Source organism: Lepidochelys kempii, chromosome 2 (assembly GCF_965140265.1).
Source record: "Lepidochelys kempii isolate rLepKem1 chromosome 2, rLepKem1.hap2, whole genome shotgun sequence".
In the NCBI taxonomy this organism is placed as follows: domain Eukaryota; kingdom Metazoa; phylum Chordata; order Testudines; family Cheloniidae; genus Lepidochelys; species Lepidochelys kempii.
In genome coordinates, this window is record NC_133257.1 from 46,034,962 (window position 1) to 46,049,860 (window position 14,899).

General features: G+C 39.8%; 1 protein-coding gene across 2 annotated transcripts in view; it reads left to right on the forward strand.

Annotated features, from left to right (window-relative positions):
* PIP4P2 (phosphatidylinositol-4,5-bisphosphate 4-phosphatase 2) overlaps positions 1 to 14,899 on the forward strand; it is a 60,042-nt gene that overhangs the window by 18,750 nt on the left and 26,393 nt on the right. For both annotated transcript variants that reach the window (XM_073330606.1, XM_073330605.1), the window contains exons 3-5: positions 33 to 139; positions 2,374 to 2,497; positions 14,125 to 14,177. In XM_073330606.1, coding sequence (XP_073186707.1) covers positions 33 to 139; positions 2,374 to 2,497; positions 14,125 to 14,177 — 284 coding nt within the window. The remainder of the gene's footprint in view (positions 1 to 32; positions 140 to 2,373; positions 2,498 to 14,124; positions 14,178 to 14,899) is intronic.

Genomic DNA, 14,899 nt, shown 5'->3' on the forward strand with positions numbered 1-14,899 from the left:
AAAATTTCTGGTGGTATTTTTTTTTTGTCTAGCCAATCAAAAATCCTCCTTCAGGAAAGAAGTATGTTAGATGTCCATGTAATTGTCTCCTTATCTGTAAGGATACATCTCGGCGAATAGGGTGTCCGAGACCCAACTGGTAAGACCTAAAGAATCTTAATGACAGATACCATGGTGATGTGAATGTTATAAATATTTTCATGTCATTGTTAGTCATTCATTTATGTTCTGCTTTCGTTAACACTACACAAATATTTGTCCGTGGATCTGTGTAGACCTAAATTTAGTGGATTCATTATGTTAACATATTCAAAGAAGAAAACTATATTACTTGTGCCATAATAACTATTTCTCTAACATGATTGATAGTTTTGAGAATATTTTTTAATATATTTAATATGGAATAGTATATTGTAGAAGTTGTATAAGGATTATATGAAGTGAATAGCATACAATATAGTGGGGAAACAACTTAAAAGTTCTGGGAAATACGGTGCATAATTTCCTGCAAGCTCAGTTCTATGGTAATTCCATGGGAAAGCGTTGAACACGCAACTTGCACTATAGTAACTCTGTTGCTTGGTATCGGTGAATAACTTGACACACTTGTTAAATCTTTCATTGCAGAAATCCCTCCTACTCCTTTCTCAAAAAAAAAAAAAAATTAGTCAGTGAACATATCTGCTCTTTGTTTAGAAAAAACTAGTTAATATAAAGTGATCTGATGTTTTATGTGAATCTTTAGAATTCTAAAATAAATAAGAGACATGTGTCTGGACACACCAGATGCCACTGCGTACTTTAACACAATAAGTGAAATCCCGGCCTCATTGAAGTCAAGGATTTCATCCAATAAATCTAAGTAAGCAGGAATCCATAACACATAATATAATGTACTGGATAACCAGGAAGCACAAAAATAAACAAATTTCCCTCATTTTGTTAAAACATCAGTCCCAATAGTATATGCTGCCTGGCCTGTCATGCTTGCTTCTTGAAGGAGAGCAAGATTGGGAGTGTGCATTCTGTGGGAGAGGGCCCTTCACAGAGCATGCTGTGCTGCTGTTTCTTGCCTTCCACACTGAAGGGGGTCTGTCCCAACCTGAGCTGTGGCAGCATGGCATGGGGAGGGATGATGTGGATTACGTGATTCTTTGTGCATGCATTTTTGCTTCATATACTGTCATTTTTGTTGTATGTTCAAACCACGTGAGCAAACTGGAAACATGAAAAGATACAGTATAGTTAACTTAAAAATACAAAGCCAAGCATGTGACAAAATTGACATTAAATGGTCTTTGAAGCTCAAAATTGATTTTTTTTTCTAGTTGATACAAAGTGGGCTATTTAGGACTAACTTAATGTTAAATGACTTAGTATATAGAAAAAGTTTTCCTTTAAATAGAGTTTTCTCTTAAGTGGGCTTAACTGTACTGGATTCCTGGTATTTTCTGACCTTCTGCATTTGAATGACGCTATGCCAGTTCTCATTCCCATTGCCAACTCGAGGGTGGATATAAAGAATGGCTAATGTCATCTAAGTCACCCTCTGTGGGGTTCCCAGGTGAGCAAACCTCCTGGGCAATAAATAGGGATCTCCCACAGTCTTTCAAAGCCTCATGCTGTGGGATTTACAAAACCTGGTGTTTTCTCCCATTGTGCGTGTGTGAGAGAGAGCTTGTAAATCAGGCATATTCTCACTGCTTGCCAGACCTGCCAGCTGAGCAGCCTGAGGTGAATGTTGGACATGCCCTTTGTGGGCAAAGACTGTTGACACAGAAGAGGCAAGGAGGCTGCCTGGCCTGTCTTGGCTTGGAGTGTGTGGGAAAGAGGGAGAGAATCGTATGAGAAGAAGAAATCTGCTTGGAGAAGGGGGGAGGAGGGATGCTTGATTTTTGAAGGGAATTGAAAGGAAAGTTTGAATGGTTAAGGATGTTGGCTGGAAGGCCAAGAGAGAGAGAGTCCCGCTCCTGCTATGTGTTTCCCCAGCCATTGCTACATATCTCTGCTCACAAGCCTGAATATCTGGTCATCTCACCCAGACTTTCTGCACTCTCAATACTTCCCTCTTCATGAGGGTCAGTGTCCCAAGCTGGACTCTGCCATTTGCTAGCTAAGTCTTCTTGAAATTGCTGCTATTTACACTTGTATAATAACCTTTCAGTAAAAAAAAAAAAAAGGTGTCTTCCTTACCTGTTTGGAAAAAACTAATACGAGAGATTTAAATTGGATGCACGTATAATAAGAAGTAGGTTCTACTTTACAGTCATAAAATATCTGGTAAGTTCTTGCAGAGCTAATAACCTAAATGCATCATCCCTTCCCCTCGTTAGTGTAATGACATGGCATATATGTTTAATGTTCCTACCACAGTAGACGCATCATTAACCTTGGTCCAGTGATGTTGATTCCAGAAGAGCAGCCAGCTCAGCCTGCCTTGCCAGTTCAGCCAGAAGGTACTCGGGTGGTGTGCGGACACTGTGGAAATACATTCCTGGTAAGTAACCAATGTGCATTGTAATGTCAGGGTTTTTGTGTACACTTGGAACTGGGGTTGTGGTTCCCAGCTCAAATAGATGCGTCTGCACTAGCTCAAGCAAGTGTGCTAAAAATAGCAGTGTAGCATGGATGGCAGCTCAAGGCTAGTTGCCCAAGTACCTATCCTGTCCCCCTGGGCATGTACTCAAATGGTTAGCCTGAGCCACTACCTGTGCTATCCCAGCTATGCAGCGTGGGTATGTCTGTGTCATCTGGGAATCACACCCCACCTCTAAGTGTAGATGTAGCCGAAGGGCTAAATTCTCCTCTGTTACATCAATGCAATATCACTGAAATCAATGGAACTCCTTCCAAGAACCTATCCCACTTGGACAGCGTGGATGTGGAACCAAATCCCTTTGGGAGTTGATTGTTAAGACACAGATATCACTTTGGATATGCAGTTTGTATCGGAGTATTTACTTGTGCTTCTTCAAGAAAATCCGGCAGTATTCTCTCCATCTAGGAAAGGGTCAGGCCCATAATCAATATAATACTGATGGAAAACTATTGTTAAAGGATCTGTTGTTGTTACAATCCAGTGATGATTATATTCTGCAATAAGTAAACTTGTGTAATTGTTTGTATTATAGTTCATTTTTCAGATGCTCATAACTTTCTGAAACTTTCACCTCTGGATAAAATTCTCCATGCTTAGACTCCAGTTTTGCAAAGATTTATGCACATCCATAACTTTTATCAAGTGGGTAGTCCTTTTGAAGCTATGCTCATGTGTAAATTTGTGTAGGACTGAAGCTTTAGTTTGAAGCCAGACGTAAAAATTCATTTGAAAGATTGAGCAAAAAGTTCAACTGTTTTAGAATAGGAGGACTGGGGAACGTATTTTTTTTCCCTACTGTACAAACATTTTTGCAACCATTTGTTGATCAGCCCTGTTGTCATAATGCTTAAAGTTTCAATGTTGAAATTGACTGTAGATATAGTCCTTGTAGAGATGTAATGCATAGCCTTACGCTGGAGGAAATTAACTTTGATTTCACCAACATACTAGGGTTTGAAAATTATGTTGTGAACGTGCATAGTAGACAACTAATGCACTTTGCAACAAATATGTCCCTATGAAAAATGGCCAGTGCAGGTCCTTGAAGCTAAACTGTTTTCATAATCAACTGACCAATGTCACCTTGCTAAAGCAAGGGCTCTATCCAAAAATGTAAGGTGTGCAAGGGCTACAGATAGACTTCTTTATATCTGTAGCTAAATGTAAAGGGGATGAGGAAGGGCTTCAGCTTGCCTTGTAATGGGTGCAAGAGAGGGGCTCCCTTGTGGCAGTTTTGCTGCAGAACGTGTTTTTTTTTTTGTGTGTGGGTATATTTACAGATCAATTAAAGTGCACGCTAACCACCTTAAATACTGTTGCTGTTTAAATGTGAGTTTGCGAGGTGTGCTGTAAGTTCTGAGGGGCACTAGTTAGGGAGCTGGATCATGGATTTACACATGCTATTTGCAAGGTTTTTTTTGCAATGCTAAGGTTGTGAAGTCTTGGAGACAGAAATTCCTTCTATTGACTTTTCTTTTTTCCATTTTTTTTCTTAAAAATAAATTAAAAATCATACCTAGTGCAATCTATACCTCCCCTCCCACCCAAAATATCCAGTGTTAAGGTTTCACAGTTAAACATTCAGAAATCCGTACATTTCAGCTTGTATGCACAACCTTAACTCGGACTGCTTCCTTGTAATTACAGGAACACAGTATTTCTTAAATAATAGGATATCACTTTTAAAAAAGACTTCAACCTTCAAGATCAAATTCTTCTAAGGGCCCATCTACAGTACACATTTTATCAAAGATCACCTTAGAACATGGGTTGACTTTTGCCTACGTAGATAGTTTTAATTCAGTTTGGGACTGTGTTACGGAATCCTTTTAGAGCTCTGACATGATACAAAAGAGTACAGTCTGGTATATGATTCTGTGACATGGTTAAAATGCTGTTTGGCTCCATCTACATAGGCAAAACAAAGCAGTTATTAAATAGTCATTGTATTATGTTTTAATGCATTCTCTTGACACAATAATATTATAGTGCAGACAGACCCTTACACTGCATTGTTTTATTAGAAACAGTGGTCTATGCAATCAAATTCTATTGGCTAACGTGCCAGACCCCGTATTCAGGTGTTTTTGCAAACACTGAGATTTTAATTTTTTGTCCACTCTGCTGCATCTGTAGGAGTAATGCATATTTGTAAGCTACATAATTTACTATGGGCCTTCTTTTGTTGGAGAGGAGATGACACCCCTTGTGGTAAACTAGTATATCACACTTAGGCCTTGGCTACACTTGCAAGTTAGAGCGGATTAAATCAGCCCTGGGCACCCTAACTCCTGAGGTGTCCACACTGTCAAGGCACGTAGAGCGCCTGGACGCTGCAGCTGGAGCGCTCCTGGTAATTCACCTCCACGAGAAGCATAAAGCTTGCTGCGCCCCGGCTGAAACACCTGGACGTCAGTGTGGACGACAAGTTGCATTACTGTGCTGTGATTGGCCTCTGGAAATGTCTCATAATCCCTTGAAGTCAAGTGGCCTCTCTTCTCATTTTTTTGAACTCGGCTGCAGGCATGTGGATATCCCCTTTCAAAGCTCCGTTTCTAACAGCCGACTGCTTATCTGCTCTGGGACAAAGCAAACCATTAGTGTGGAATGCTCCTGCTGCAGAGGTAGGTGTATATGTGTGGTGGGGAGGGGGCAGGGATGGGGGCTGATGTTGGGGTTTCCCTCTTCCACTGTCTGAACTTACAAGAAGCCTGCCGACACACTCTGCCCCCCAAAACAGTCTTCCCCCCCCCACACACAACACACTTGTCGCCCCCTTCCCCCCACTGATTTGAAAAGCTTGCTGCAGTCACTTGCACACTGGGATAGCTACCACAATGCACTGCTCTCTGTGGCGTTGCAAGAGCTGCTAATGTGGCCATGCCACTGCGCTTGCAGCTGACAGTGTGAACACAGGGCAGCGTTTTCCTTGCTGCGGTCTCCAAGGGCTGGTTTAACTCCCAGCGCTCTACATCTGCAAGTGTAGCCATGCCCTGAGTAATGCTTTTTTCCTGACTTGGTTTACAGTTGCAGAGCAAATAATACTTTTTTATAGTTACTGAGCAAACACTTAAATATTACCTTTATAACATGGGATACAGATATTATAAGTGAGAATAATACATGCAGCAACTCACAAGTATTTCATAAAGTCTGAACACATTTTTATAAATCTAATACCTATTTTAATAATACATGGATGAGCCAGACTGCTTTCCTGCTATGCATTTGTCAGTGTTCAGCTGAGACCTTGGCACAAGCTGTTGTAACCTTTGGGTGGGCTTGGGTTTAAAGTTTCACTACCCTTCTCCTAGTGCCTAAAAATAAGTCCCTCAGAAAAGCACATGGAGACCCAGAATTCAGTCATTGAGGATTTTCAGGAAGGATTGCACAGCGTTAACCTCCCCACAACCAAATCCAAAAGAACAAAAGGAATGACACTTAATTCTTAAGTACAGATTTGTTATAAAATCTTATAATAAAGCAACAACAATAATAATAAATAACATAACTTGGCTACTTTATAATCCTCAGACATTATCTTCATAGTTCTACATAAACATAAATAAAGAAAACAAATTAAATCTAAACAGGTCAGTCCCCACAGAAACACAGTGAGAAGAAACTCAAGAGTTCCCAAAAGCGTAGGCTGTGTTCACCTGAGTCTAAGTTACAGTCTTTGATCACCACAATCTATACATTCTGCTGAGTCAAAAGCACTGCAACAACATCATCTCTTCTCTTGCTTGTAGAAACCTCCAGCTGGAGTCCTTGCAGACTCTTCCTTCTCCTCTGCTGAAATCACTCAGTTAGCTAATCAGCTGACTAATTAACCAACTACTCAGTTTAAGTATATATCTTAAAAAAAAAAAAAAAACAACCAGAATGGAGAACAGCAAAATATAACGGACTCTTTCCCCACCATCACATTTCAATAGGAGAAGAGTTGGTGAATCATACTAGTTGAGACAATATAACTAAAACAGTTTAACTAAAACCATATAGCATTCGAAGTTTACAATTAAAATAAAAGAAATTAGTTTCCCTCCCAATTTCCCCCTTCTGTAATTAACATTGCCAGGGCTTCCCTGTTGGGAGGGTTAACAATATCACTAACCTGCTGTAAAGTGATTCAGAGTTAGAGAAAACCAGTCTGCTTTCTGCTCGTGTGGCTCAGCTTCTCCCAGTCCGCACAGGACACGTGCCTTTTGTAAAGCAGCTGCCCTGACAGACTCCATGGGGGCAAGTAGAGTCCAGTTACAGGGGACCTATTGAACATATCCAAAACTACAACACCCAATTCCAGAAACTTCTGAGTGTGGAGTGCTAATGGTGCATCTGCCTAGCAACAATGACCCTGACGCAACTCATTCCTGCCCACCCCCCTGTTCTCTGCAGATCTCTTAAAGACATCTCTCTCTATTGGGCACACGGGTTACACTGGCACCTGCTGTGCCAGTGTCACAGATAGAATCAGACCGCCATCTTGTAGGTGGGTCCTCTGGATGTGTAAATAGTCCCAAAGACCGCCATCTTGTAGGTGGGTCCTCTGGATGTGTAAATAGTCCCAAAGCCCTCTGCTTACCTCTGGAGACCCAGCAAATGCCTCTTCAGGTCCAGTCTCTTGAGTAGTACCTATAGTAGACCTTATTAGTCAGAAATTTCCACTAAAACTGGTTTAGTTACACCAATACATGTCTACAGTGGTGTAGTTAAGGTGCCAGCAGTTGCTGCCATTGTGTCCACTAGACTTTCTCTCATTGCTTCTCACTAGACAATAGGGTAGACATATACACCAGAAATTGCAAGAGCCTTTTGTGTGCTAGGGCTTAGGTCTGGGAAGTAGGAGTCAAAGTTCAAAATCTCTGATCTCTGACTGTACCGCCTGAAAAAGTATCATTTGAAGTGTTTTAGGTATTTTTTTTTAATATAGCAGTGTTTATTGATCCATGGGTATAGACAGTATTTACAGCTGGTTAAAATATGGCCCAAAGCTTGTTCTGTAAAGTTAAGGGAAACTGTCAACTTGATAATCTTGAAACTGACTAATTTAAAAACAAGAGTTTCTGAGAGACTAGGCTTAAATAAATGAATAAAATGAAAGAAAACCAGGACATAGTATTTAAAGCATGTGAAAGGATTTTCTTTTCCATAGGGATGCTGTCATAAATATAAAGGGAAGGGTAAACCCCTTTAAGATCCCTCCTGGCCAGAGGAAAAATCCTCTCACCTGTAAAGGGTTAAGAAGCTAAAGGTAACCTCGCTGGCACCTGACCAAAATGACCAATGAGGAGACAAGACACTTTCAAAAGCTGGGAGGAGGGAGAGAATCAAAGGGTCTGTGTCTGTCTGTATGCTGCTTTTGCCGGGGATAGAACAGGAATGGAGTCTTAGAACTTTTAGTAAGTAACCTAGCTAGGTATGTGTTAGATTATGATTTCTTTAAATGGCTGAGAAAAGAACTGTGCTGAATAGAATGACTATTCCTGACTGTGTGTCTTTTTTGTAACTTAAGGTTTTGCCTAGAGGGATTCTCTATGTTTTGAATCTAATTACCCTGTAAGGTATCTACCATCCTAATTTTACAGAGGTGATTCCTTTATTTCTATTAAAAGTCTTCTTGTAAGAAAACTGCTTTTTCATTGTTCTCAGATCCAAGGGTTTGGGTCTGTGGTCACCTATGCAAATTGGTGAGGATTTTTGCCAAACCTTCCCCAGGAAGTGGGGTGCAAGGGTTGGGAGGATTTTGGGGGGAAAGACGTGTCCAAACTGGGTTTCCCAGTAAACCCAGGTAGAGTTTGGTGGTGGCAGTGGAGATCCAGGGACAAAGGCTAAAATTAACTTGTGCCTTGGGGAAATTTTAACCTAAACTGGTGAAAGTAAGCTTCGGAAAAAGAAAAGGAGTACTTGTGGCACCTTAGAGACTAACCAATTTATTTGAGCATGAGCTTTCGTGAGCTACAGCTCACTTCATCGGATGCGTACCGTGGAAACTGCAGCAGACTTTATATACACACAGAGAATATGAAACAATACCTCCTCCCACCCCACTGTCCTGCTGGTAATAGCTTATCTAAAGTGATCATCAGGTTGGGCCATTTCCATCACAAATCCAGGTTTTCTCACCGTGGGGGAGGAACCTTGACAGATGCTTATGAGGGTTCTTTCAGAAAGAGGGTAATTGACTCTACATAAAGTTTATCAAATGCTTAAAGTCAAATGTTTAAAATACCTTTTTCTTCTTTCGGTTGTAGTTATCTTAGGTGTTACTTAACTTTTTACCTGATGTAGTATTCTAGGCAGATGTGGTTTTCATGTTGACTAATACTGTACTGATTTACTCATTGAAGTTTTTCTTTAAATACATCATCAGTAGTTGAAATACATTTTCATAAGATGACATTCCCATCAGTATTTCAGTACGTCCATTCAGTGAATGGGGCTATTGTCTCGGCAAAAGCTTCTATTTTAATGAGAGAAATGGTATTTCCCAGCATGAGACCAAATCTCATGAGGCAAATTATGGCTGAGAGAAAACTCAGGTTTTAGTAGAATCTTAAAACAAACACCATTGCAGTGTTGTTTTAAGGTAGAGTCTGTAATTTAAATCAATGACTTTGTTTTAAAACAGTAGGCTTAATTACCTGTTAAGATAACCAGTACACACTAACATTAGAATTTACTTTAAAACAACCTCTCTGCACTCTCATACCTCCATTCATATTGGCTCCTAAGAGAATCTGAATTTCGCAGTCTGAATCTGTCTCATGTCAGGATGACAGTTTCATGTTTGATTTCCATTTTAAATGTACTGCAAACACTTTTTTGTTGCGGGGGTGGTATGGGGGGGTGGGTGGAGTTGAAGTAGGTTGGGCAGTTCAGTGATTTGCCCTTCCTGGTACCTAATGTACTGTTTACAACATTGCCTCACAAGTTTAAAAACAAAAAATGGTTAATACTGCCTGAGAAACTCAGATTTGCAGTGAGCACCATTGACTGGAAAACATCACCATGATTTTTCTGCAGTTTTCCACTTTCCACAGTCTCAATGGAGATTCAGAAATGGGTGTTTTCTTTTTATTTCTAAGCGAAATGGAGTAGCTGAACTATCAGATGAGTGGGTCTTTGTTCTCATCACATGCTTAGGATACTGAGGTTTTGTTTTTAATCTGTTGTAAAACTCTAACCCGATTCACTGGTTGGTGGCTCTGTAACACTAAAGTGGCTAAATGCAAGATGAAAAAGATAATGTGGGGGAGAGAATGAAAAATTAAGTATCAAGAATTTTTTTTAGCAATTTAACACAAAGCCAGTCTCGTCACCATCTTTACACCATCACTGTAGCTTATAGGCAATATATACAGAGTCAAGAAAAACATTATTTCATGCAAAAGAACCATACGTTACATTCCTTCATTAATTTCACCACTTGCTAAGTGGGGTTGTTCTCATTGGTATGTTTCTAGAAGAAGATTGTGCTGGCTGTTCATAGTTGTCATTTTTGAAGAAAATCTTCTGTGAATGGACAAGTTTCACATTGTGCCTTAAGGGTGGCAAGACTCAGGCCTTCCAGTCTGTAAAATTAAGCAACAAACCTTATGAGACTATCTTCATTTCCACTTTGGATTCTACCTGTAAAAACTCGAAGAACAGCCTTTCCTCTGTCCATTGCTTTCCTGTGTCTTCTGTTTTCTCTGTTGTGTCTTTTAGGATCTGATCTCAAACTCAAATCGCCACGAGTGCCACATGAGGACTAATACATTGGCCCAAGCGCTGCATCACAGACACCTTTTCATACAAAGATACAAAAGCCCCTCCCCTTGCCCCCTTCCCCGCCCCCATTCCAACCACTTCCCCAAATCCCTGCCCCTGCCCCACCTCTTCTCCGCCTCCTCTAGTGAGCGTGCGGCTCCCTGCTCCCCCTCCCCCCCTGGAAAGTGCTAAGCACTGCCAAACAGTTGTTTGGTGGCGGGAAGCGCCTGGAGGTAGGCAGAGGAACAGGGATGAAGTGCGCGGGAGGGGGGAGGGGAGCTTGGTGGCCACAGGAAATAACTCCGGGGGGTGAGGGGAGCTTGGTGGGCCGCAGCAAATCACTCTGTGGGCTGCATGTTTGAAACCCCTGTGATAGAGCAAACGGTTAAACATGAGTGGTTCCATTGAGCTTGATGGAGCCACTCACTTGTATAAATGTGTGCAGGATCAGACCCTTAGTAAGTTCATTAATACCATCCTCCTTTTTGTCTTGTATTGTGCCACATGTATTCTTGGATCTTAATTATTCTAAGAACTGCAGTGACTGGGGAAAAAGGCATATAGTAAAAATCTCATGAATTTGTGTTCAGTTAAACTGTAGTAAAATTATTTGTGTCCCCCTCCCCCCCTTAAAATGGAGTAGATTAAGTTAATCTTTTTGTCCTTTAAAAGGTTTTAATATACTCCTGTTCAGTAGCTCTAATCTCTTAATGAATGGGCATATTTATATGCTTTCTAGGCTATATTTAATTATAAGATTATTCATTAATGTTCTTCATGTAATGAAATGCACCTAACTTTGCAAATGGAGTTAATGGTCCTGATTCTCCAGTACTTTACACCAGTTCTATGCCATTCTAACACCATTGAAGTCAGTGGAATTAAACAGGTAAAGCTAGAATAATGGAGTAGAGATTTGGTTCCAGTATCTGGGAGTGCCAGATAGCAATTTTAAGCAGGGCTATGGGAGTTGGGTCTCTTGAATTCTATTCCCAACTCCAGCACTGACAGTTCTGAAAGTCACTTGGCTCGTCTGTGCTTTAGTTCATTCATCTAAACTTCTGTTGCCCCCAGCAATGTAGTATCTGAGTACCTAGATTCACCCACATCACAGAAGTGTTGAGACCTAATTAGTGTTTCTAAAATGCATCAAGATGTGTAGATGAAAGGTGTTGTAGATACATGAGGGATTTATATATTCTCAGTTTCCACTTTGGATCCTGGAGGGGGCAAATGGTGATAGATCTTTTCTAAAACTTGATGGCTGAGTGTGAAAGCTATAAATTAATGTTCTAAATGAACCCTTCAGAACAAAACAAACTTAAAGGGTCAGTTGGTGGAGTAGTGTGTGAGTTGGGAGTTAAACATGGAGAGTTAAATCCCAAGTGACAGAAATGTTTACTACCACTAGTACTGTGCTACTAGTGCTGTGGGCCTGATTCCCTCCTACGGTGAAGCCCATTCACATTATTCTGACAGCATAAAGAAACCCTGAGGTGTGTGGAAATTACTCTGTCAGAGTGGGGAAAAGGGGTCTTGGTATAAATGAGAATCGGTCCCTCTATGTTTAGAATAGTTGAGTGAATGAATGCAGATTTCTCTGAAATGTAAGACTTTGTTTTGATTTTCTTCTCATAAATGAACTCTGTGCATAAAACTACTGTAAAGTGTTGGTATTGGATGTCAGATTGGCAAAATTCATTTCAGTTAAAATAACCAATAAAACACTCCAGTTAATGCTCTCAGTGGAAGGAGAAAGCTGCTATTCAAGTTTAGAGCCAAGGCATGTTTGTGAAAAGACGTAGGAGTCTGGCTTACACACAAGTTGCACTCTTTACTTTTCCCATGGCTAATGAAGTATTTCAGAGGTGTATCAGAAGAAAAAATAAATTAACAAATTCGTAAATCCTGCTAATGGTACCAATCAAAATATAAAGACTGAATGAAAACAAAAATGGGATCTGTCAGCAGCATATCGACTATAGATAGGATAAAAACATCCTAAATTAATGCTGAAGATATAAAATGAAGCTGGTATCCTTGCAACAAAAACATCCATGAAGAAACTTTTGTAGTCTTAACTTCATTTTCACCAAGACACACTTATTTTTATCAGAATTCTCTCTGACCCCAGGTTACCGTAGAAAATTGTGACTCTGATAACCAATCTCACCTATTTCCCCAGAGGGATTTTAAATTATAACCGTGACACAGTAAGAACACTTATTCCTTGAGAAACTGGAACTCCAGGTCCTCTTCCTTCCGATGTTTCAATGATTGATGTGTGTGCTAGTGGTCTCACATGGCTTATTAACAGAAATCCATCTGAGTGAGATGATCAGGAATCTATGTAGGCCTTTTCCACATTAGACCTTCTAAGTATGTGTAAAAGCATTCTTCACGCATTTAAATGCTGTTGTGGTGTTGCTTGCATTTACATGCAGTATAATTATAGGGCCTTGGTTAGATCTTTTTTTTATAGCCGGTTTGCACCGATATACTGCCACTCACTTCAGTAGAGTTACTCCTGATTTTACATGGAGATAAGCATCAAGGCCATAGTCTTCAGAAGCTATGCTATAGACTTACTGGGAATTTGTAGCATGACAGTTGCCTGAATTCTCAGGGTGGAGGGGGCCGGGCAGACAAATTATGCTAGACATGTTGGGAAATAGTTGTCAAGTGTTGTTCTGCTCCCATTGTAGATATGGGGCCTTATGTGTATGAGAGGAGCAGTAGGACAATAGTTGCATGTTCAGGAGATATATAGGACTGTGAATTCTTACTTGCTACCTCCATTTCACACCAGCAAACATTTTACACTTTTCCCTGACTAATGTGAACAGGGATTTTTTGTCTGATAACGATGCTGACAGAACAATGCTAACACATCAGACCCCTGTCCAGTGCACTAACAAGGTTCACAGAAAAACAATTCCTATCTCCGCTGGTTAAGAGAAACTTGCTGGAACCACTCTAGTAGTAACCATTGTGTTTTGACACAGAATAGCATTGTAATTATTGCTGGTTCAGATTTAATATGTGAGACCTTGTTTTTGCTACACTATCTGTAACTATATGTCAATATTGTTCCCTTTGTAAGGGCTGTATCACAAATGGGATTTTGCTTTTATTTTCTATATGGAGCATTCTGAATTTACTGTTGTGTTTCTCTTGATAATATAAAACTGATTTTTTTTTAAATGGTCTCTGTTAGAAAATGCACAACACATTGCCTTTCTCCTCAAAATGAATCAGTTCTGTTTCTTTCCCTTTACTGAATCACTGCATGCAAAAAATATTAAAGCTGATTATCAAGAAAAGAGGTTAAAAGGTAAAAATGGGGGGAGAGGAAGCTTCATTAGAAACTACATGAATAATATTTTGAACAGAGGGATGTTCCAAAGAAAATACACTTGTTCTGGTTCAGAGGGTGTTCGTAGTTTTAGGATTGGGAGAAATGACCTGATTAATTATACTACATTGCATTCTCTGCTGTTGTAAATGGAACCCAGGCTACGTCAAACAAGCTCGTAACAGTTAGGCAAGTCATGGGAAATTATTTAACATGGAAATCCCAATCCAAGGAGTGCAGCGTTGTTGCTGGCAAAAGGGCATCCCATGTACGGAATAAAACAAGAAACAAGTCAGATTAAAGCATGAGAAGCAAAATGTTTTTGCAGTGATCCCCAGTGACATTTAACATGAAGTAAAATAAACACTTTCTCAGGCTAGAGGTTTTTTTCAACTTTTGTTTCTTTTCTCTTTTACAGTGGATGGAATTGAGGTTTAACACTTTGGCAAAATGCCCACACTGCAAAAAAATGTAAGTGTCCTAAAAATGCTAAGTTTTTTGGAGAGACATTAGAAACAAATTTAAAGTAGTTAAACTTATGTCAGATATTATTGATGGAGAACAAGCTGACATGCAGATATTTTGTTTTCTATACCTGAGAATACCAAGACTAAAGAGCATGGTGTGTGCCAGTGAACCCTCCCCTCGGTATTCCCTACAAGTTTAACATATGCAGGTTGGATTAGTAACTGCTTTGGTTGTCATTGTCTCTTTCTTCCTCAGACGGCTAACAATAGAAAGAGATGGATTACTACAACTAACAGCAGCTTACATTTTTATTTAATGTCTTTGAAGCTTACCATTTCATGCAGTTAATCGGGATGTTGCATAAATGTACAATCCACCTTGCTTTCAGTTTGAGAGCAATAGGAGAAGAAAGGAAAAATATTTATTAATTTGGAAAGTATTTTTTTTCTCTCTGTTCCCAAATGCAAAGCTTAATTCATATTAAGTGTCTTATTGCAATAGCTTGCTTAACATTTAATATTTATGGAATAATTTCTAACTTGTCTACTATTTGGTAAGGAGTGAGAAGTTACATCAAGGCTGAACTTTTAAGAAGGAAAGTTAAGGAAGCAAACCACATTTAAAATATATATTTAGAAAGTAAGTTTAACTTTTGCAGCAATTGGTTGGGCATGGTAGTAATTATCTTCAAATGGCACAAAAATTATGCCAAGTATCAGAGGGGT